Consider the following 17,976-nt stretch of genomic DNA (forward strand, 5'->3'; position numbering starts at 1 on the left):
AAATGTCTCTGCTCACAGCAGCAAAGAGAAATAATTGCAATTAAATAAAAAATAAAGACATAATATAATATACATTATATACATAACACAATGTATAAATACAGAGAAGAAAAAAGGAGACCACGAGTAAGTAGTTACACAAACAGACATATTGCATACAGGTAATATTGCACGGTATTAAAATTTCTGTCACATTTTTGTTATCGTTATTATTGCAGTTAAACAGTAATCCAGTGTGTATTTTGGTGACTGGTTCACTGGGAGCAGCTTTGGTTGTAAAGTCTAATAGCAGTGGGGAGAAAAGAGTGTCTGTATTGCTTCTTCAGACACTTAGGATGCAAACAGTCTGTCACTGAAGGAGCTGATCAGAGATGAAACCGTTTCATACAGGGGGTGAGAGTCATTCTCCAGCAATGATGATAGTTTTTCTACCATCCTCCTTTCTCCCACCTCATGTACAGTGTCCAGAGGAATCCCCAGGACTGAGCTGGCCTTCCTGGTCAGCTTGTCCAGTCTCTTCCTTTCTGCAGTAGAGATGCTGCTGCACCAGCATAGCACACCATAGAATATGGCTGAGGCCACCACTGAGTCAAAAAGGTCTTCAGTAGCTCTCCCTGCACTCCAAAAGACCTTAGTCTCTTCAGGAGAAAGAGTTTGCTCTGCCCTTTCTTGTAGATTGCCTCAGTATTGTCTGTCCAGTCCAGTTTGCTGATGAACACCCAGGTATTTGTAATTCCCTCCCAGGTATTTGTAAGTCCACTCTCACAATGTCCTTTCCCTGAATGATCACTGGGGGTAATGAAGTTTGTTTGTGCCTACGGGAATACACCACCAGTTCTTTGGTTTTCCCCGCATTTAACTGGAGGCAGCTCCGTTGGCACCAGTCCACAAAGTTCTGGATCAGTCCTCTGTACTACCTGTCATCATCATCTGTGATCAGACCGACGATGGCAGAGTCATCAGATAACTTCTGCAGGTGACAGGTTGCTGAGCTGTACATGAAGTCTGCAGTGCAGACGGTGAAAAGGAACTGGGCAAGAACCATTCCCTTCGGGGCTCCAGTGTTGCAGACAACCAAGTCATACTCACTGTCACGGGTCGGTCTGTGTGGTAGTCCAATATCCAGGCAGACAGATGATGATCCACTCCTATGTACACCATCTTATCCCTCGGGAGCACAGGTTGGCTGGCATTAAAAGCACTAGAGAAGTCAAAAAACATGACTCTTGTATAAAGGCTCCCAGCCTTTTCCAGGTGCGAAATAGCCCGATGCAGGAAGATTATGAAAGCGTCTTCCACTCCAATGCCAGGTTGGTAGGCAAACTGAAGTGGATCCATTGATGGGCTCACCAGAGGTCGGAGATGAGTGAGCACCAGCCTTTCCAATGTCTTCATTAGATGCAAGGTCAGTGCTACTGGTCGGTAGTCCCCAAAGTCTTTTGGGCATGACGTCTTTGGTACAGGCACCACGCAGGATGTTTTCCATAGCTGTGGCATCTTCCCCAGCTTCAGGCTCAGGTCAAACATGTACAGCAATATGCCGCACAGCTGGTCTGCACAGGTCTTAAGGAGCCTGAAGCTGATACCGTCTGGACCCACAGCCTTCCTTACTTTGATCTTCTTGACCTCCATTCTCACCAGGGCTTCTCTAACGGGCAGTGTGTATTGGTTGGAGTGGGGGTTGGAGGGAAATGGTGGGGAGAGTTAGGTGTGTTGTGTGTAGGCTGTGAGCTGATAGCAGTGCAGAGAGATGAGGTGGAAGCAGAGAAGGGGGGTTGCAGCAGAGGGGACTGGATGGGGCAGGGTGATAACTCTAAATGGTGCTTTACACCTCTCCTCTTCTCTCATTTAACCATCTCTTCTTTCGAATTCCATGCCATTTCAGTTACCTCTCCTATCAACCTTGTTATCGTTGTTGTCTACTGCCCTCCTGGTCCCCTAGGAGACTTCCTGGAAGAAATGGACTCACTGCTTAGTGCTTTCCCTTCCGATAGCTCCCCCCTGACAGTGCTTGGTGACTTCAACCTCCCCTCTGACAAGCTACATTCTTCTTCCCTCCTGTCTCTTCTCGACTCTTTCTCCCTCACACTCAACAGCTACATCCCCACACACACAGAAGGCAATGTCCTGGACCTGGTTTTCACCCGTCCTTCTCCAGCTACAGATGTGACTGCTACCCCACTACATGTCTCTGATCATCACCTGGTATCCTTCACCATCACTCTACCTATCCTACCTCTCACCCCCTCGCTCTTACTCGCCGCAACCTTCACTTTGTCTTCCCTTCATCTGTAGCTTCTGGCACTCTTTCTTCCCTTCCTGATACTGTGTCTTTTTCCTCACTACCCTTGGACTCAGCCACAGATACTTTCCTCTCATCTCTTTCCTCAACTATGGACTTCCTCTGCCCTATGTTAACTAAACCCAAGAAAACTTCTTGTTCTGCTCCTTGGCTTTCAGATGTGCTGCGCAACAATCAAAGAGAGCTAAGATCATCAGAGAGAAAGTGGAAGAAATCACAACTTGATGCAGATCTTGATTTTTAGAGAACACTTCGTGTCAAGTTCTCCTCAGATGTGACTTCTGCCAAGACTTCCTTCTACAAGGAAAAGCTTGAAGGTTCCTCACATGACCCTCGGAAATTCCACATCATCTCTTCTATGCTCAACCCCCCGGCTCCACCTTCTTCATCCTCCCCGACTGCAGAAGACTTTGCTTCTTTCTACCAGGAGAAGATTGTGGAAATCTGCCGGACCTTCACTTCAGCCCCGACTGCACTTACATCTCAGAGTATGCATTCCCCTACACCTTCGTTGTCACATTTCTCAACTGTGGCAGCAAAAGAGATTTTGCAACTCATCCAGTCCTGCAATCCTACCACCTGCCCATTGATCCACTCCCTACCACTATGCTCCAGACCATCTCACAAGACCTCTTGACCTTCATTTCCACTATCGTCAATAGATCCATAGCATCTGGTCAGGTACCAACTACTTTGAAGAGAGCAAGGGTTATTCCCATCCTAAAGAAACCTGCTCTGGATTCATCAGAACTCAGTAACTACAGACCGGTATCACTTCTCTCATTTCTTTCAAAAATTCTTGAACGCATTGTCTATAATCAACTGTCTGTCTATCTCTCACAGAACAACCTCCAAGATCCCAACCAGTCTGGCTTTAAAGCAGCTCACTCTACAGAGACAGCCCTTTTGGATGTCTCTGAGAAGCTACATACTGCTAGATCAGCCAAACTGTCATCCGTTCTTATCCTCCTTGACGTTTCAGCAGCGTTTGATACGGTCAACCACAAGACTCTCTTATCCACTCTCAAGAGTCTTGGGATTTGCGGATCAGCTTGGGAATGGTTTGCCTCCTACCTGGAAGGACGCTCATATCAGGTAACATGGAGGGGAGTGACATCTGCTCCACACAGACTCTCCACTGGCGTGCCACAGGGCTCAGTACTTGGTCCTCTTCTTTTCTCCCTGTATACTCACTCACTTGGGGAAGTTATTTCATCACATGGGTTCTCTTACCACTGCTATGCTGATGATACACAACTTATCTTCTCTTTCCCACCCTCAGATGCCACAGCTTCTGACCGGATCTCAGCATGTCTGGCAGAAATTTCATCATGATGACTGCTCATCATTTAAAGCTCAATCCTAGCAAAACTGAACTGCTGTTCATCCCAGGTGATTCATCCCCAGGTCATGATCTTGCTATATCCTTGCACAACGATCTGATCTCCCCTTCAGCCACAGCTTGCAACCTTGGGGCAACCATGGACAATCAACTGTCTTTTTCCTCTCATGTTGCTAATGTGACTCGCTCATGTCGGTTTCTTCTCTACAACATCAGAAGGATTCGGCCATTTATGTCCACACAGACTGCTCAGGTACTTGTTCAGTCTCTTGTCATTTCCAGACTGGATTACTGCAATGCACTGCTGGCAGGTCTACCTATGAACGCAATCCGTCCTCTGCAAATGATCCAAAATGCAGCTGCCCGGCTTGTTTTCAACCTGCCAAAGTTCTCACATACCGCCCCGCTGCTGCGATCCCTCCACTGGCTTCCGGTAGCTGCGCGCATCCGATTCAAAACACTGATGCTGGCCTACAAAGCCAAAAATGGACCAGCTCCCTCTTACCTCAAAGCCCTCATCACTCCTCGCACTGCACCCCGCAACCTCCGATCTACCAGCACTGCTCGACTGGTTCCACCATCTCTCAGGGTAAGAGGCAAGTATACTACAAGACTCTTCTCTGTTATGGCACCAAGGTGGTGGAATGAACTTCCCCTAGAGGTCCGGACAGCTGAGTCACTGGCTATTTTCAAGCGGCGGTTGAAGACCTACTTATTCAGGAAGCACTTCAACTAGCACTTCTTTCCTTATCTTTTGCATTTAAAAAAAAAAAAAAAAACTTTACTTTTTTCATTGTAACTTTGAACAAATGTTTTAAACTCATGGTATCTTAAGTATGTAACCTAGTGAACCAGCATTAATGTATTCAATGTTAGAGATTTAAGCACTTGTGTACGTCACTCTGGATAAGGGCGTCTGCCAAATGCTGTAAATGTAAATGTAAGAGTGGCTGTTAAAGAATAGATTTAAATCATTCACCCACTTCTGGTCACCCTCAGCCCGAGAGCTGGGCTCCTTATGACCAGTGATGGTTTTGATCCACTTCCACACACCACTGACATTTTTCTGCTGCAGCTGATTCTCCATCTTCCTCCTGTAGCATGCTTTTCCTTCCCTGATATTCTTTCTCAGTTCTCTCTGGACAGTTTTCAGCTCTTCCTTGTTTCCCAAAAAGAAAAACAACATTGTCTAATTTGCATATTAAAAAATGCCCCAAAGGTACAGATTATCTATCACTCGCTGTCATAGTTCTTACCGATAGCCTTTTCCACTCCACTCCTGTGGTCTTAGAGGAATATCGTGACAGCTTGGTGTATCCTAGAGAGTGGGCTTCAGGAGGGAACGTGGAGTCACGGAAAGGTTTGCCACTATCCAAGCATTGATATTGCAGCTTCTCAAAATCCTGGTAATTGAAAAGAATGGCATTGTCATTGCCTCCCAGTCTATTAGAAGAATGTTTAAGTGTAGTAGAAGTTTTGTGATGAGTTTAGGGTGGAGTTATTCTGAAGCTGTACACAATACATTGGTGATACATTAAAGCACTGTCTGATCTCCACAATAAGGAAAAGAAAAACAATATTGTCTAATTTACATATGAAAAAATGCCTCAAAGGTACAGATTATCTATCACTCACCATCATAGTTCTTAACGATGGCCTTTTCCACTCCTGTGGTCTTGGAGGAATATCGTCCCAGCTGGTTGTATTCTAGAGAGCAGGCTTCAGCAGGGAACGTGGGGTCACAGAAGAGTTTGCCACTGTCCAAGCACTCACATTGCAACCTTTTAAAATCCTGGTTACTGAAAAGAATGGCAGTGTCATTGCCTCCCATTCCTTCCTCTTTGTGCTTCCTTTTGGCCAGCACATGGGCTATGTTAGACATCTTGATACAGGTTGGTCTCAGGTGCTAGTCTTCAAAGAGCGTGGTAAAGAGTGTTTGCATCTCTGTGCAGCTCGACGTAGCTTATGCTCAGGTTGTGAAGGGCGGAGGGCAGAGGGTGGGGAAAGGGGCAGGGCAGGTAAAAGTGTGTACCTGTCAACAGGTTGTCTGCCATCTTTTGGGGTAATTGAATCAGTAAAACACTGAGCACACATCAAGTTCTGCTGGCATGCAGGACCAAAATTTAACTAAAGAACAAACACAAAGACATTCCATTGACCAATAGAAAACATCTTTACTTATTAGTGGTGGCTTGAAAAACCCTTTCACCTGCCTCCCCTCTACAGTGATCTGAGGAGATAAAGAAACATCTGACCTACATAGATATACCAAATATACCAAACTGACAGAAGATAAACACTAGATATGATAAGATATGATATGACCATCAGGCTATTATGTATATAGGCTATAACAAAAGGCTACAGTTATTATGTATATATTTAATGGTGTTTTCTAGAGAAAATTATGGAACATTGTTCATGGAAAAACTAATTATTATTATTCATTTTTTAAAATAATGAATAAGAACTTAATTTCATTTGTTGCATGTCACGGAATCGCCAGGTTCTCCCCTCACTCAACAAACCAGATCCACATCACCCGAGTACTAATCACCGTCACCTGGCACCCGTCATTACTGCCACTTGAATTTCTCAGGAGTCCACACCCCCGGAGGAGGAGAAACCAAAACTCACTAATCCTCACTTTGATGACAACACCACTTTCAACAACATTTTGTCACACACGTCTCAACAGAAGGCAGAAACATGTCTGTATCAAAGTACCTGAATCAGGACTACGAGGTCCTCCGGAGTCAGTGTTTGAGGGAAAACAAAATATTCCGCGATCCTCATTTCCCAGCTGCGCCTGAGTCTCTGGGCTTTAATGTATTAGGACCCAATTCAGCCAAGACCAAGGGGGTGGAATGGAAAAGGCCTGGGGTAAGTGCTGTTGAATCAATACACAACTACCTTTTAGTGCTGTTTTTTTTTTTTTTTTTTTTTTTAAAGGCTTTGGTTTTTGGAAAAACAAACTATTCACAAATTTGGTCACAATGTTTCTTAGACCCTTAAAAGCATCTGAGACAGAAAAAGCAGATGAAAAGGTGGAACACGAACACTTTAGGGCCAACATCGGGTAAAATATTAATAACTGATCAAATACATAGTAAATATCAGGAAGTATTGCCGTATAAGGCACAGGTGTGGAGGTGTAATCAGTGTTGGGTGGTTATGGTTGAGGGTAATATACATCTACATTTCCCAGAACTCAAACATGGCCTCTAAGAACAACAGCATTCAAATATTCTCACAGTCAAACTCACCTAATTACTAAACACACACCTGGACTCACAGACACCACAACACTCACAGTGTAAATATGTATAGTATACACTATACACTCTGTTTCCTTTTGTTACCATGTCTTTTGAAACTGTGATCTTTGTGTACCCTTACTTGCGTCCTCAACAGCATTCTGATGCTAATATCTATCAGTAGCTTCACAATGACACCATTAATGTTGAGCAAAGCATTATAGTGCTCGGTCTCACTGATGGCATCATAATAATATATTAGCTTTATGCTGTATTCCCTCTAAAACGCAACAGTTTATTTCATTTATCTTTTGTGTAATGTGTACTTTGATTACACAAATCTGCTTCTCCTGCAAAATCCTTAGAGCTTTTTATAAAGCTATGATAAATCAGAGAGGCTTGGTTCAGTTATACCAGGCCCCACTTTGTATAGTAGCCCTCACATTGTGTCACAAACAAAAAAGCTCACAATACAGACCATGTAAGTATTTTGTGTGTGTGTGTGTGTGTGTGTGTGTGTGTGTGTGTGTGTGTGTAAATGTATGCACTGTATGTGTGTGTTTGTGGTTTCCAGAGGTGGGAAGTAATGGTGTAAAAATACTTCGTTACTGTACTTAAGTAAATTTTTCTGGTATCAGTACTTTACTCCACTATTTATTTTTCGGACAACTTTTTACTTTTACCCATTACATTTTTACACAAATATCTGTACTTTTTACTTCTTACATTTTCAAAACGGACTCGTTACTTTTAGTATTATTTCTTCTCATTGAGCGCTGTTTCCAGCCTATCATCGTGTGGCTTTTTCCCCATGTGACTGGTGTACTGTATTATTTACTGGCTATCAGACATAGACTAAGTATAGCGGAGCTAACAATGAGCAGCACGCCTACAAAAGGAATGGCTAATGTTAATTCAGAGGGAGTCACCGATGTTAAAATAACTAACAACGAGGACATTCCTGAACACCCATAGCCATATATGAGGGAGATATAACGTGATGTCCAGTTACCAGCTTGACACTAAACAGGTAGTAGTAAAGGCGACTTTTGTACACGTCAGAGCCCATACTTCTTTACTTTAACTTGAGTAAAAGAGTGTAGTCACTACTTCTACTTTTACTGGAGTCTTTTAAAAAAATGAGTATCTGTTCTTCTACTTGAGGTGTGTGTACTTTTGCCACCTCTGGTGGTTTCTGCAGCTACATTCTGCACAAACCCACAGTATCGGGTGAAACTGGACATCGACAGTCAGGGTGATGATAAATGTTCAGCACTTGTGGCACTGATGCAGAAAGGTGCGCGCCAAGCCAAACAAAAAGGCGTTGAAAACGACGCCATTGGCTTCTACATCTACAAGGTAACATCATAACTGTTACTCCCCTTGAGTTGAATAAAAGGCTCAGGTCGTTCTTGGTTTTTAACAGACATTTATTTTGGACAAGTCTTCATGTCTTGTAGCCTTATGCTTCAATAATGCCAATAATGAAGAAAATGCCAAACATTCCAAATGCCGAAATGCCACAAATGCCCAAATGCCGTCCGAACACGAGGTACGCGAATATATAAATGAGAGTTGCCTCTAGTGGCAGCTACACTCCCACCAAATCACTTGTGATTTCCAAAATGTACTTATGAACTGTACTAATCTGCTTCTAGCAATGTGACAGTCTTGTGGATTGGTCTTACTAGATGAACTGGTTTACTTAGTCTCTTCCCATGGTCATCTAATGCTGAGTCACTGATTAGCAACTGCACCTTTCGTACGCATCCATCTTGACTTGGGTACACAGCAGTAACTTTAGCCAGTTTCCAATCATTTCTGTGTGTTGTATCATCTTGTATAATCACTACATCATTGACCTTCGCATTTCTGTTTGTCTTGTGCCACTTCTGTCTTTGTTGTAGGCTCAACAGATACTCCTTTCTCCATCTTTGCCAAAATTCATCGGCTAGATACTGCATCTACGCCATATACGGAGGTAAAGGTCTTCCTTTACAAAATCTCCGGGTGGAGGCAGTATTATTGATGATTTCATTGTCAAAAGAAGGTTTGGTGTAAGTGGCTGAGGTCCAGTAGGATCATTGAGCAGGTGTGCTGTTAAAGGTCGGCTATTTACGATTGCCATGACTTCGTATAGGTAGGTCTTTAAGGATGAATCATCAAGTGTTCGGGATGACTGATCCAGGATGGATGTTAACACACTCCTGATTGTTCGGATTTGCCTTTCCCAGGCTCCACCCATATGGCTGGCAGAGGGTGGGTTCATGACAAACTCACAACCTAGTTGTTTCAGGCATTCTTGGTCCATCTCTTATCATTTCCAAGAACTCATGCCTTGCTCCAACAAAATTGGTGCCTTGGTCTGATTGCAGTTGACGGATGTTTCCGCGTAGAGCAATGAAAGCACGAAGTGAGTTGAGGAATGCATCAGTAGATAAATCATTAAGTAACTATGTGTACTGCACGAGAGCACAAACAAGTGAACAACAGTCCATAGCGTTTTAGTTCCTTTCTTCCCTCCTTAGCATAGAAGGGGCCGAAACAGTCCATCCCACAGTAAGTAAACGGAGGAGTTGTCTCCATTCTTTCACTAGGCAGGTCTGCCATCTTTTGTTCCTCTGTTCGACATCTGAATTTCCTGCATTTGACACAATTGTAGATAAACGATGATACTGCTCGACAACAGCCAAGAATCCATATGCCATTAGATCTTTTGGTTTATGGTCATGCCACACCCTTGATGTCTCACTTGCTGATGATAGTGATCAAACTTGGTGATATGGCTGGTCTTTGGCAAGATTACTGGATGCTTGATGTATGGATGTAAAGTTGCATGCTCTAATCTACCTCCCACTCTAAGGATGCCCTTGTCGTCCAGGAAGGGATTGAGTCGATACAATCTGTTTGCTTTGTCTTTAGTAGTTAACTCCTTTTGGGACTGAAGTTCTTTGATTTCTTTAGAGAAGACAGATCTTTGGACAATGGCAAATTCTTGTAAGCTCAGCTTCTTGCCCTTCTTCAAGACTTGTAGCTTCGTTAGTCCTCTTTATTGAACCTATAAACTCCTTTACAAATCTGGTAAGTCTTGCAGTAGCTTTGATCAACCTTGTCCAGCTGGAGAATGTCAGGAAGCGTTCTACCAAAGGATCTACTGTTGTGAAAGTGAACAACATATTAATGGACTCTGCTAAAGCTCTAGCAAGTGCCGTAATGCTATCTTCTTGTGTAGCATTGGTTGTAAGTTGTGGAGTAGAAAACTGTTGCAGATTTGCAGTGGGTTGTGAGGGTGCGAACTCATGTTCAGGCAGACTTATTGGCTTAGAAACAGGTTTCCTTTGATTAGCATTATCATGAAGGAGATCGGAGATTTCTTCGTCTGAGTTTTGCTCATACACTTTCAGTCATGCTTTGGCAGCATTCATCTTCCTTACAGTTTCTAGACGTTCTAGCTCTCTTCGCTTCTGTTCTAATGCCTTTAGTCTTTCAGCATTTTCTGCTTCTTGTTTTGCTAATCTTTGTCGGTTTTCTACTTCAAGATTTTCAAGCTTGTTTCTTTCACGATCCATTTCCTCCATAACTTTCAGAGTTGCTTCAGTTGCAGCCTGTTCAGCGGCTGCTTCTTGTTTCCTTACAGACAACCTGATTGAACTTGAATATGTGCTCCGTGAACCTTCGGATCTATGAGAGGATGCTGTATTTCTAGAGCCTTTAGATTTTCTGGACGCTGCTGAGCTGAACACTGAACCAGCTTCACTACAGCGAGTTGATCTCTTTGCTAAATCTTTTATATTTCCACCTTCTACCAGGCATTCTTAAACTTGTTGTATGAGCTTTTGAGAAACAGCGTCACATGTATCCATCCTGCGACGAGTGTCTCCGTCAGGAGTTTCATGACTGCGCAGCTTGTCATAGGCTTGTTTGACGTCTGCTGAAGTATATTGGATCCGAACAAGGTGATCATATAACCTTGTACTGACAGGTGCTTCAAGTACTCCTTTAACTTGCTTAGCAGTGACTTTCCATTCATCATAGCTTGCCTTAAAGCAAATTTTAAGCTTATCTGCCTTTTCTTCATGCAGTGCTTGGCCCTTTTCAGTGAGTTTCCGAACTCTTTGGCTTTTCCTCCAGCTCTCTTCTTTAGCAGCTTGACTTGTGCTTGGCTCTTGGGCTTGTGTCCGGAGTTCTCTCATCGGGACTTACTTGTTGCTGTATCTCCACAGCTTCAGTATCACAGTCTTGATCGGCCATGTCACTACTCTAGTGTGCTTTAAACTTTGTTACTTGTGACTTTAACTTAACTAAGTGCTATTAAATGCTCTTAAATGTGCTTATAAACTTAAAAGTACTTTTCTCTTTAAAGATAAACTTAAATGTGTGTCAAACACCATAAATCAAAATTAGAAATTAGGCTTTTTCACTATAAAATAAGACAAATGACCTTCAATATCAAAAAATGACACAATGAAGACTTCACCTTTAAATAGCTTGCTGTACCATTAAATTAGCAAAGTACTAGTAGTTGACTTGAAATAAGCTTAGCAACAATCACTTTATATTAAACAAGCAATAAATTAAGCTTGGACTTTACCACAGCACAGTACTCCTTTAAATTCTTAATAACAGAGTCCCTTTAAAGTTAGCAAGGTCAATCTTTACATTTAACTTGCGTTACTTCTTAGCTTAATCACGCTGCACTCTTGGACCCGGATAACGCTGGTTTGGTACTTGTGTGCATGCAGTCCGTCTTTTCCTTTGATGCTTGAGAGCGACGTCACCACCTTAACGAGCTTAACGAGCGCTCGTTTACTGTTGCTCCCCTTGAGTTGAATAAAAGGCTCAGGTCGTTCTTGGTTTTTAACAGACATTTAGTTTGGACAAGTCTTCATGTCTTGTAGCCTTATGCTTCAATAATGCCAAACATTCCAAATGCCCAAATACCGTCAGAACTATGAAAGGACATACAGTACATAACTTAAATAAAGTGCACATTCAACAAGTGAGAAAATACACTTAAAATGGCTGCTTCTAAATAAACAGTTACATACAAAAAGGCGATTAACAAACACATACCTCATTGGCCTCTCTAACTCAAGAGGAATAAACTTGAGGGTTAACAGCTTCTTCTTCTTTAAAAATAAGAACAATAATATATGAATTTCTTAGTACTTCTTTAAAGAGCAACTTGTACTGACATTACCAGCGCGTACCTTATGCTTCTCTTCTACCTCGTGCACCCCCCGGAAGTGATAGCAACAATTAAATAATTCCCCAGTGAAGCAAAATTATATGTTCCCTTTCACCCTTCTATGGTTTTAACTAATAAATAAATCAACATCAACAAGAAAAAATACATTGCTGTTCCATTCTAACAATTTGAACATTTTAACCATTTATTTCCCTAAAACTGTAAAGTGCATATATTACAAACTGAATATATATATATATATATATATATATATATATATATATATATATATATATATATATATATATATATGAGAGTTGCCTATAGTGGCAGCTACAATAATCTTATCAGTAACAGTGAAAGGATGGTGCACCATTTGCTAGTATGTAAAGAGGTCTTGTCAGAATTTTTAAGGAAAGTGCAACTGGAAATTTGTTTGATTTGAAATCATTTGCTTGAATTCGAAGTCACTGTTATAATGGCATTATCTTTGGTGTGTTTTTTTTTCCTTGCAGGTTCCAGATAAGGTGTGTATTGCATGTAGCAGTGGTGTAATCCATTCCGAAGTAGTTGGTATACTGTGACAAGATCCAGAAGATCTTGAAGCCAGCCTCTGTTTCCCTCTACCTTCATACCACATTTGTGACACATACAGTATGAGGCTAAATCTTTGTAGATACTTAACGATCATACCTATATGTGCTTTTTGAACATCATATCCCATAACCATGGTCATATTAATATAGAGTTGATCTCCATCTTCTTGTCACTAGTGTGAAGGGAAAGCTTAAGGATGTTCAGTAAGGATCAAGCTCTTTGACATACCATGTCTTCATGGTGCTCACTTTGTACACGCTGGGTTTTGGGGCTCTACAGCTCCTAGGGAAGGGAAGTCATAATGCTACAGCATGCAAATACAATATAATTACATCTTTGTTGCTACAGTTTGAGGTAGAAGCTTTTCAATCAGGCGTGGTGAACAGATCCATTAAGGAGAACAGATCCACTTGTCAACCAGACTGTATTTCTTTGCACTTCTAACCTACTGTGTTGATGTTTTAGCATTATACAAACAAATGTGCAAGCAAATTAATTTAGGTTGTTTCATACACAATAGTTTGTGTAACCATTATTTAATAGTGTTGGCTTTTACAACAGTTTTTACTACAAGACCATGTAGGACCTTATACAATGCCAACAAACAAACAAACAAACGTATTGTTATAAATTATAGGGGCCGGTGCATTGTGGATTGGGTGGCAGCCGAAGGCAGGGGCCTCGGCGACCCAATCCCCGGACACAGAATCTTGCTCTAGGGACATGGAATGCCACCACGCTGGGGGGGAAGAAGCCTAAGCTTGTGCGGGAGGTAGAGAGATACCGACTAGAGACAGTTGGGCTCGCCTCCATGCACAGCTTGGGCTCTGGAACCCAACTCCTCGAGAGAGGCTGGACTCTTTACTACTCTGGAGTTGCCCGCGGTAAGAGGCGGCGAGCTGGTGTGGGCTTGCTCATAGCCCCCCGAGCTCAGCCGCCATGTATTGGAGTTCACCCCTGTGAACGAGAGGGTCGTTTCCCTGCGCCTTCGGGGCAGGGATAGGTCTCTCACTGTTATTTGTGCTTACGGGCCAAATGGCAGTGTAGAGTACCCAACCTTCTTGGCGTCTCTGGGAGGGGTGCTGGAAAGTGCTCCGACCGGGGACTCCGTCGTTCTACTGGGGGATTTCAACGCTCATGTGGGCAGCGACAGTGACACCTGGAGGTGCGGGATTGGGTGGAATGCCCCCCCCGACCTGAACCCAAGTGGTGTTCTGTTATTGGACTTCTGTGCTAGTCACAGTTTTTCCATAATGTACACCATGTTCAAGAATAAAGGTGTTCATCAGTGCACGTGGCAACAGGACACCCTAGGTCGGAGGTCGATGATCAACTTTGTGGTTGTTTCATCTGACCTCCGGCCGTATGTCTTGGAAACTTGGGTAAAGAGAGGTGCAGAGCTGTCAACTGATCACCACCTGGTGGTAAGTTGGATCCGATGGCAGGGGAGGAAGTTGGACAGACTTGGCAGACCCAAACGTACTAGAGTCTCCTGTCAAAGAGATCTTCAACTCTCACCTCCGACAGAGCTTCAACCAGATCCCGAGGGAGGTTGGAGACATTGAGTCTGAGTGGACCATGTACTCCACTTCCATTGTCGATGCGACTGCTCGGAGCCTGTAAGGTCTCCGGTGCCTGACTTCGGAGGCAGCTGAGAGGTACCGGAGGGCCAAGCGAGCTTCAGCCCGGTGGTTGCGGAGGCAAAAAACTTGGGTATGGGAGGAGTATGGTGAGGCCATGGAGAAGGATTATCGGTCGACCTCGAGGAAATTCTGGCAAACCGTCCGGCGTCTCAGGAGGGGGAAGCAGTGCCCTGCTCACACTGTTTACAGTGAGAGTGGGAATCTGCTGACTTCGACTGGTGACATTCTTGGACGGTGAAAGGAGTACTTCGAGGTTCTCCTCAACCCCTCCGACATATCTTCCACTGAGGAAGCAGAGGCCGAGGACTCATCGATCCCCCAAGCTGAGGTCACTGAGTTAGTTGAGAAGCTCCTCAGTGGCAAGGCACCAGGGGTGGATGAGATCCACCCTGAGTACCTCAAGTCTCTGGATTTTGTGGGGCTGTCTTGGTTGACAGGCCTCTGCAACATCGCGTGGCAGTTGGGGACAGTGCCTTTGGACTGGCAGACTGGGGTGGTGGTCCCTCTGTTTAAGAAAGGGGACTGGAGGGTTTGTTCCAACTACAGGGGGATCACACTCCTCAGCCTGCCCAGAAAAGTCTACGCCAGGGTACTGGAGAGGAGAATTTGGCCGATAGTTGAACCTCGGATGCAGGAGGAACAATGCGGGTTTCGTCCCGGTCGTGGAACACTGGACCATCTCTATACCCTCGCCAGGCTGCTGGAGGGTTCATGGGAGTTTGCCCAAACAGTCCACATGTGCTTTGTGGATCTGGAGAAGGCATTCGACTTTGTCCCTCGTGGTGACCTGTGGGGGGTGCTCTGGGAGTATGGGGTCCGGGGCCCTCTGATAAGGGCTGTCCGGTCCTTATATGACAGGAGCAGGAGTTTGGTTCACATTGTCGGCAGTAAGGCAGACTTGTTCCCGGTGCATGTTGGACTCCGGCAGGGCTGCCCTCTGTCACCGGTCCTGTTCATTATTTATATGGACAGGATTTCTAGGCACAGTCAGGGGCCGGAGGGAGTTCGGTTTGGGGACCACGGGATTTCGTCTCTGCTTTTTGCAGATCATGTTGTCCTGTTGGCTTCCTCAAATCAGGATCTTCAGCATGCTCTGGGATGATTTGCAGCCGAGTGTGAAGCGGCGGGGATGAGAATCAGCACCTCCAAATCCAAGGCCATGGTTCTCAGCCGGAAAAGGGTGGCTTGTCCCCTTCAGGTTGGTGGAGAGCTCCTACCTCAAGTGGAGGAGTTTAAGTATCTTGGGGTCTTGTTCACGAGTGAGGGAAGGATGGAGCGGGAGATCGACAGGCGGATCGGTGTATCTTCTGCAGTGATGCGGTCGATATACCGGTCTGTTGTGGTGAAGAAAGAGCTGAGCCGCAAGGCGAAGCTCTCTATTTACCAGTCGATCTACTTTCCTACTTTCACCTATGGTCATGAGCTTTGGGTCATGACCGAAAGGACAAGATCCCGGATACAGGCGGTCGAAATGAGTTTCCTCCACAGGGTGGCTGGGTGCTCCATTAGAGATAGGGTGAGGAGCTCGGTCACTCGGGAGGAGCTCAGCGTAGAGCCGCTGCTCCTCCACATCGAGAGGAGTCAGCTGAGGTGGCTCGGGCATCTATTCCGGATGCCTTCTGGACGCCTTCCTGGGGAGGTGTTCTGGGCATGTCCAACCGGGAGGAGGCCCCGGGGAAGACCTAGGATACGCTGGAGGGACTATGTCTCTCGGCTGGCCTGGGAACGCCTCTGTATTCCCCCGGAAGAGCTGGAGGAAGCGTCTGGGGAGAGGGAAGTCTGGGCCCTGGATAAGCGGTAGAAAATGGATGGATGGATGAATGGATGGATGGATATTATAAATTATCTGGACAATCATTAAACAGTGAATACATCCTGTGTGTTTATACACATCACTCTGTGTGTTGTGTGTTGCAGTATAAAGGAAAGCAGGATGTCTGCCTTGGACCTGAAGATCTGCAGAGGCCGGTGGCTCAAAACGAATTCGTGAACAGTCGGGAGGTGTGTCAACGCCTCGACCGTCCACTTGATGAATACGTCATCATTCCAGCCATCTTTGAGTCGAACAAAGAAGCCAGTTTCCTGTTGCGGGTGTTTTCTGAGAAGTAGGCTGCCTGATATATAATCACTAAATATACACGTGCAAATTAACCAGTAAATGCACACAAATTAATCAAATATATATACAAATATGCAACAAATTGATGCAAATTAACCAATAAATAAACGCAATCAACTAATAAATATATGCAAATTAATATCTATATATTTCATTTCTTTTATTACACTTTTATATTTTTTCATTTGATTTGAAAGCATATTTCTCATGAATTGCATTGATTGACATACTTTTACAAGGCTTTATATCAAGCCATGTTCAGATGCTTTTATTGTCATTACAATATATATAGCTGATGCAGTACATAGTGAAATGAGACAACGTTCCTCTAGGATCATGGTGCTACATAGTACAACACAGCCCTAAGAACTGATAGTAAGTTGTCCTAGAAACATAATGTGCAGCATGTGCAAACAGTGCATAAAACCAATAAGATTAGACTCAAGATAAGATTAGATTACAAGAATCAATAAGATTAGACATGAGATAAGATTAGATTACAAGAATCAATACAGTAAGATTAGACATGAGATAAGATTAGATTACAAGAACCAATAAGATTAGACACGAGATAAGATTAGATTACAAGAAACAATAAGATTAGACATGAGATAAAATTAGATTACAAGAACCAATAAGATTAGACATGAGATAAGATTAGATTACAATAACCAATAAGCTTAGACACGAGATAAGATTAGATTACAATAACCGATAAGATTAGACACGAGATAAGATTAGATTACAAGAACCGATAAGATTAGAGACAAGATAAGATTAGATTACAAGAACCAATAACATTAGACACGAGATAAGATTAGATTACAATAACCAATAAGATTAGACACTAAGACACTGTGTGCTTTCCTTTAAGTTTTGGTGTTTCTGTATGTCACTGAATTTTAGGGTGAATTGATTTTTCTCCCATTTCTGGTTTATGGTATTTGGATTGTTTTCAGATTAAATAAATAAAAAACCTAGAACTTGAGTAGACTCTTTTTTTTATTCCCCTGACTCTATTTGTTCCTATTTTCTTCTTGAGCTCAAGATTTACACAAGATTGTTTGTTGTAGATCCACTTTACATGTATTTAGGACATGCACTGAACCTGGACGCTAGATGGCGGAAGAGACATGCTTTTCTTTAGAAATGTTGTCTCTTTAAGACTCTCTAAGACTCTCTTCTTTGTTGTCTATTTCTATAGCATCCATTTCACTTCTTATCACTCTGATCTCTAAAGTATTGTAAATAACAAGCAGATAAAATCTGACCCTCTTACTGTATACCAAACCAAAACACAGACAGAAAGGATGATGGTTATATAGATGGTGTTTGGTTTATAAATTAGGATTATATACAGTACATGGTGTTTGTTATACCCTTCATTTACTCTGGTGCTTCAGAGAAGACTTATTAAGAATTGGTAAATAAATAAATTGGAATCTGTAAATAGCAATTCAGTAATACTATTAATACTATTCCAGAATAAAATAATATGTTGAGCAGGAACTCAGTCCTCTTGGTTTGC

General features: G+C 43.2%; 1 protein-coding gene across 1 annotated transcript; it reads left to right on the forward strand.

Moving 5' to 3' along the window:
- Window positions 1-6,230: 6,230 nt before the first annotated feature.
- LOC113657073 (calpain-1 catalytic subunit-like) lies at window positions 6,231-16,484 on the forward strand. Its single transcript, XM_027168620.2, has 2 exons — window positions 6,231-6,527; window positions 16,247-16,484. Exons 1-2 carry the CDS (start codon window positions 6,354-6,356, stop codon window positions 16,436-16,438), a joined length of 366 nt encoding a protein of 121 aa, XP_027024421.1. The 5' UTR covers window positions 6,231-6,353; the 3' UTR covers window positions 16,439-16,484.
- The last annotated feature ends 1,492 nt before the right edge of the window (window positions 16,485-17,976 follow it).

This window comes from Tachysurus fulvidraco, chromosome 1 (assembly GCF_022655615.1).
Source record: "Tachysurus fulvidraco isolate hzauxx_2018 chromosome 1, HZAU_PFXX_2.0, whole genome shotgun sequence".
Taxonomy (NCBI): domain Eukaryota; kingdom Metazoa; phylum Chordata; class Actinopteri; order Siluriformes; family Bagridae; genus Tachysurus; species Tachysurus fulvidraco.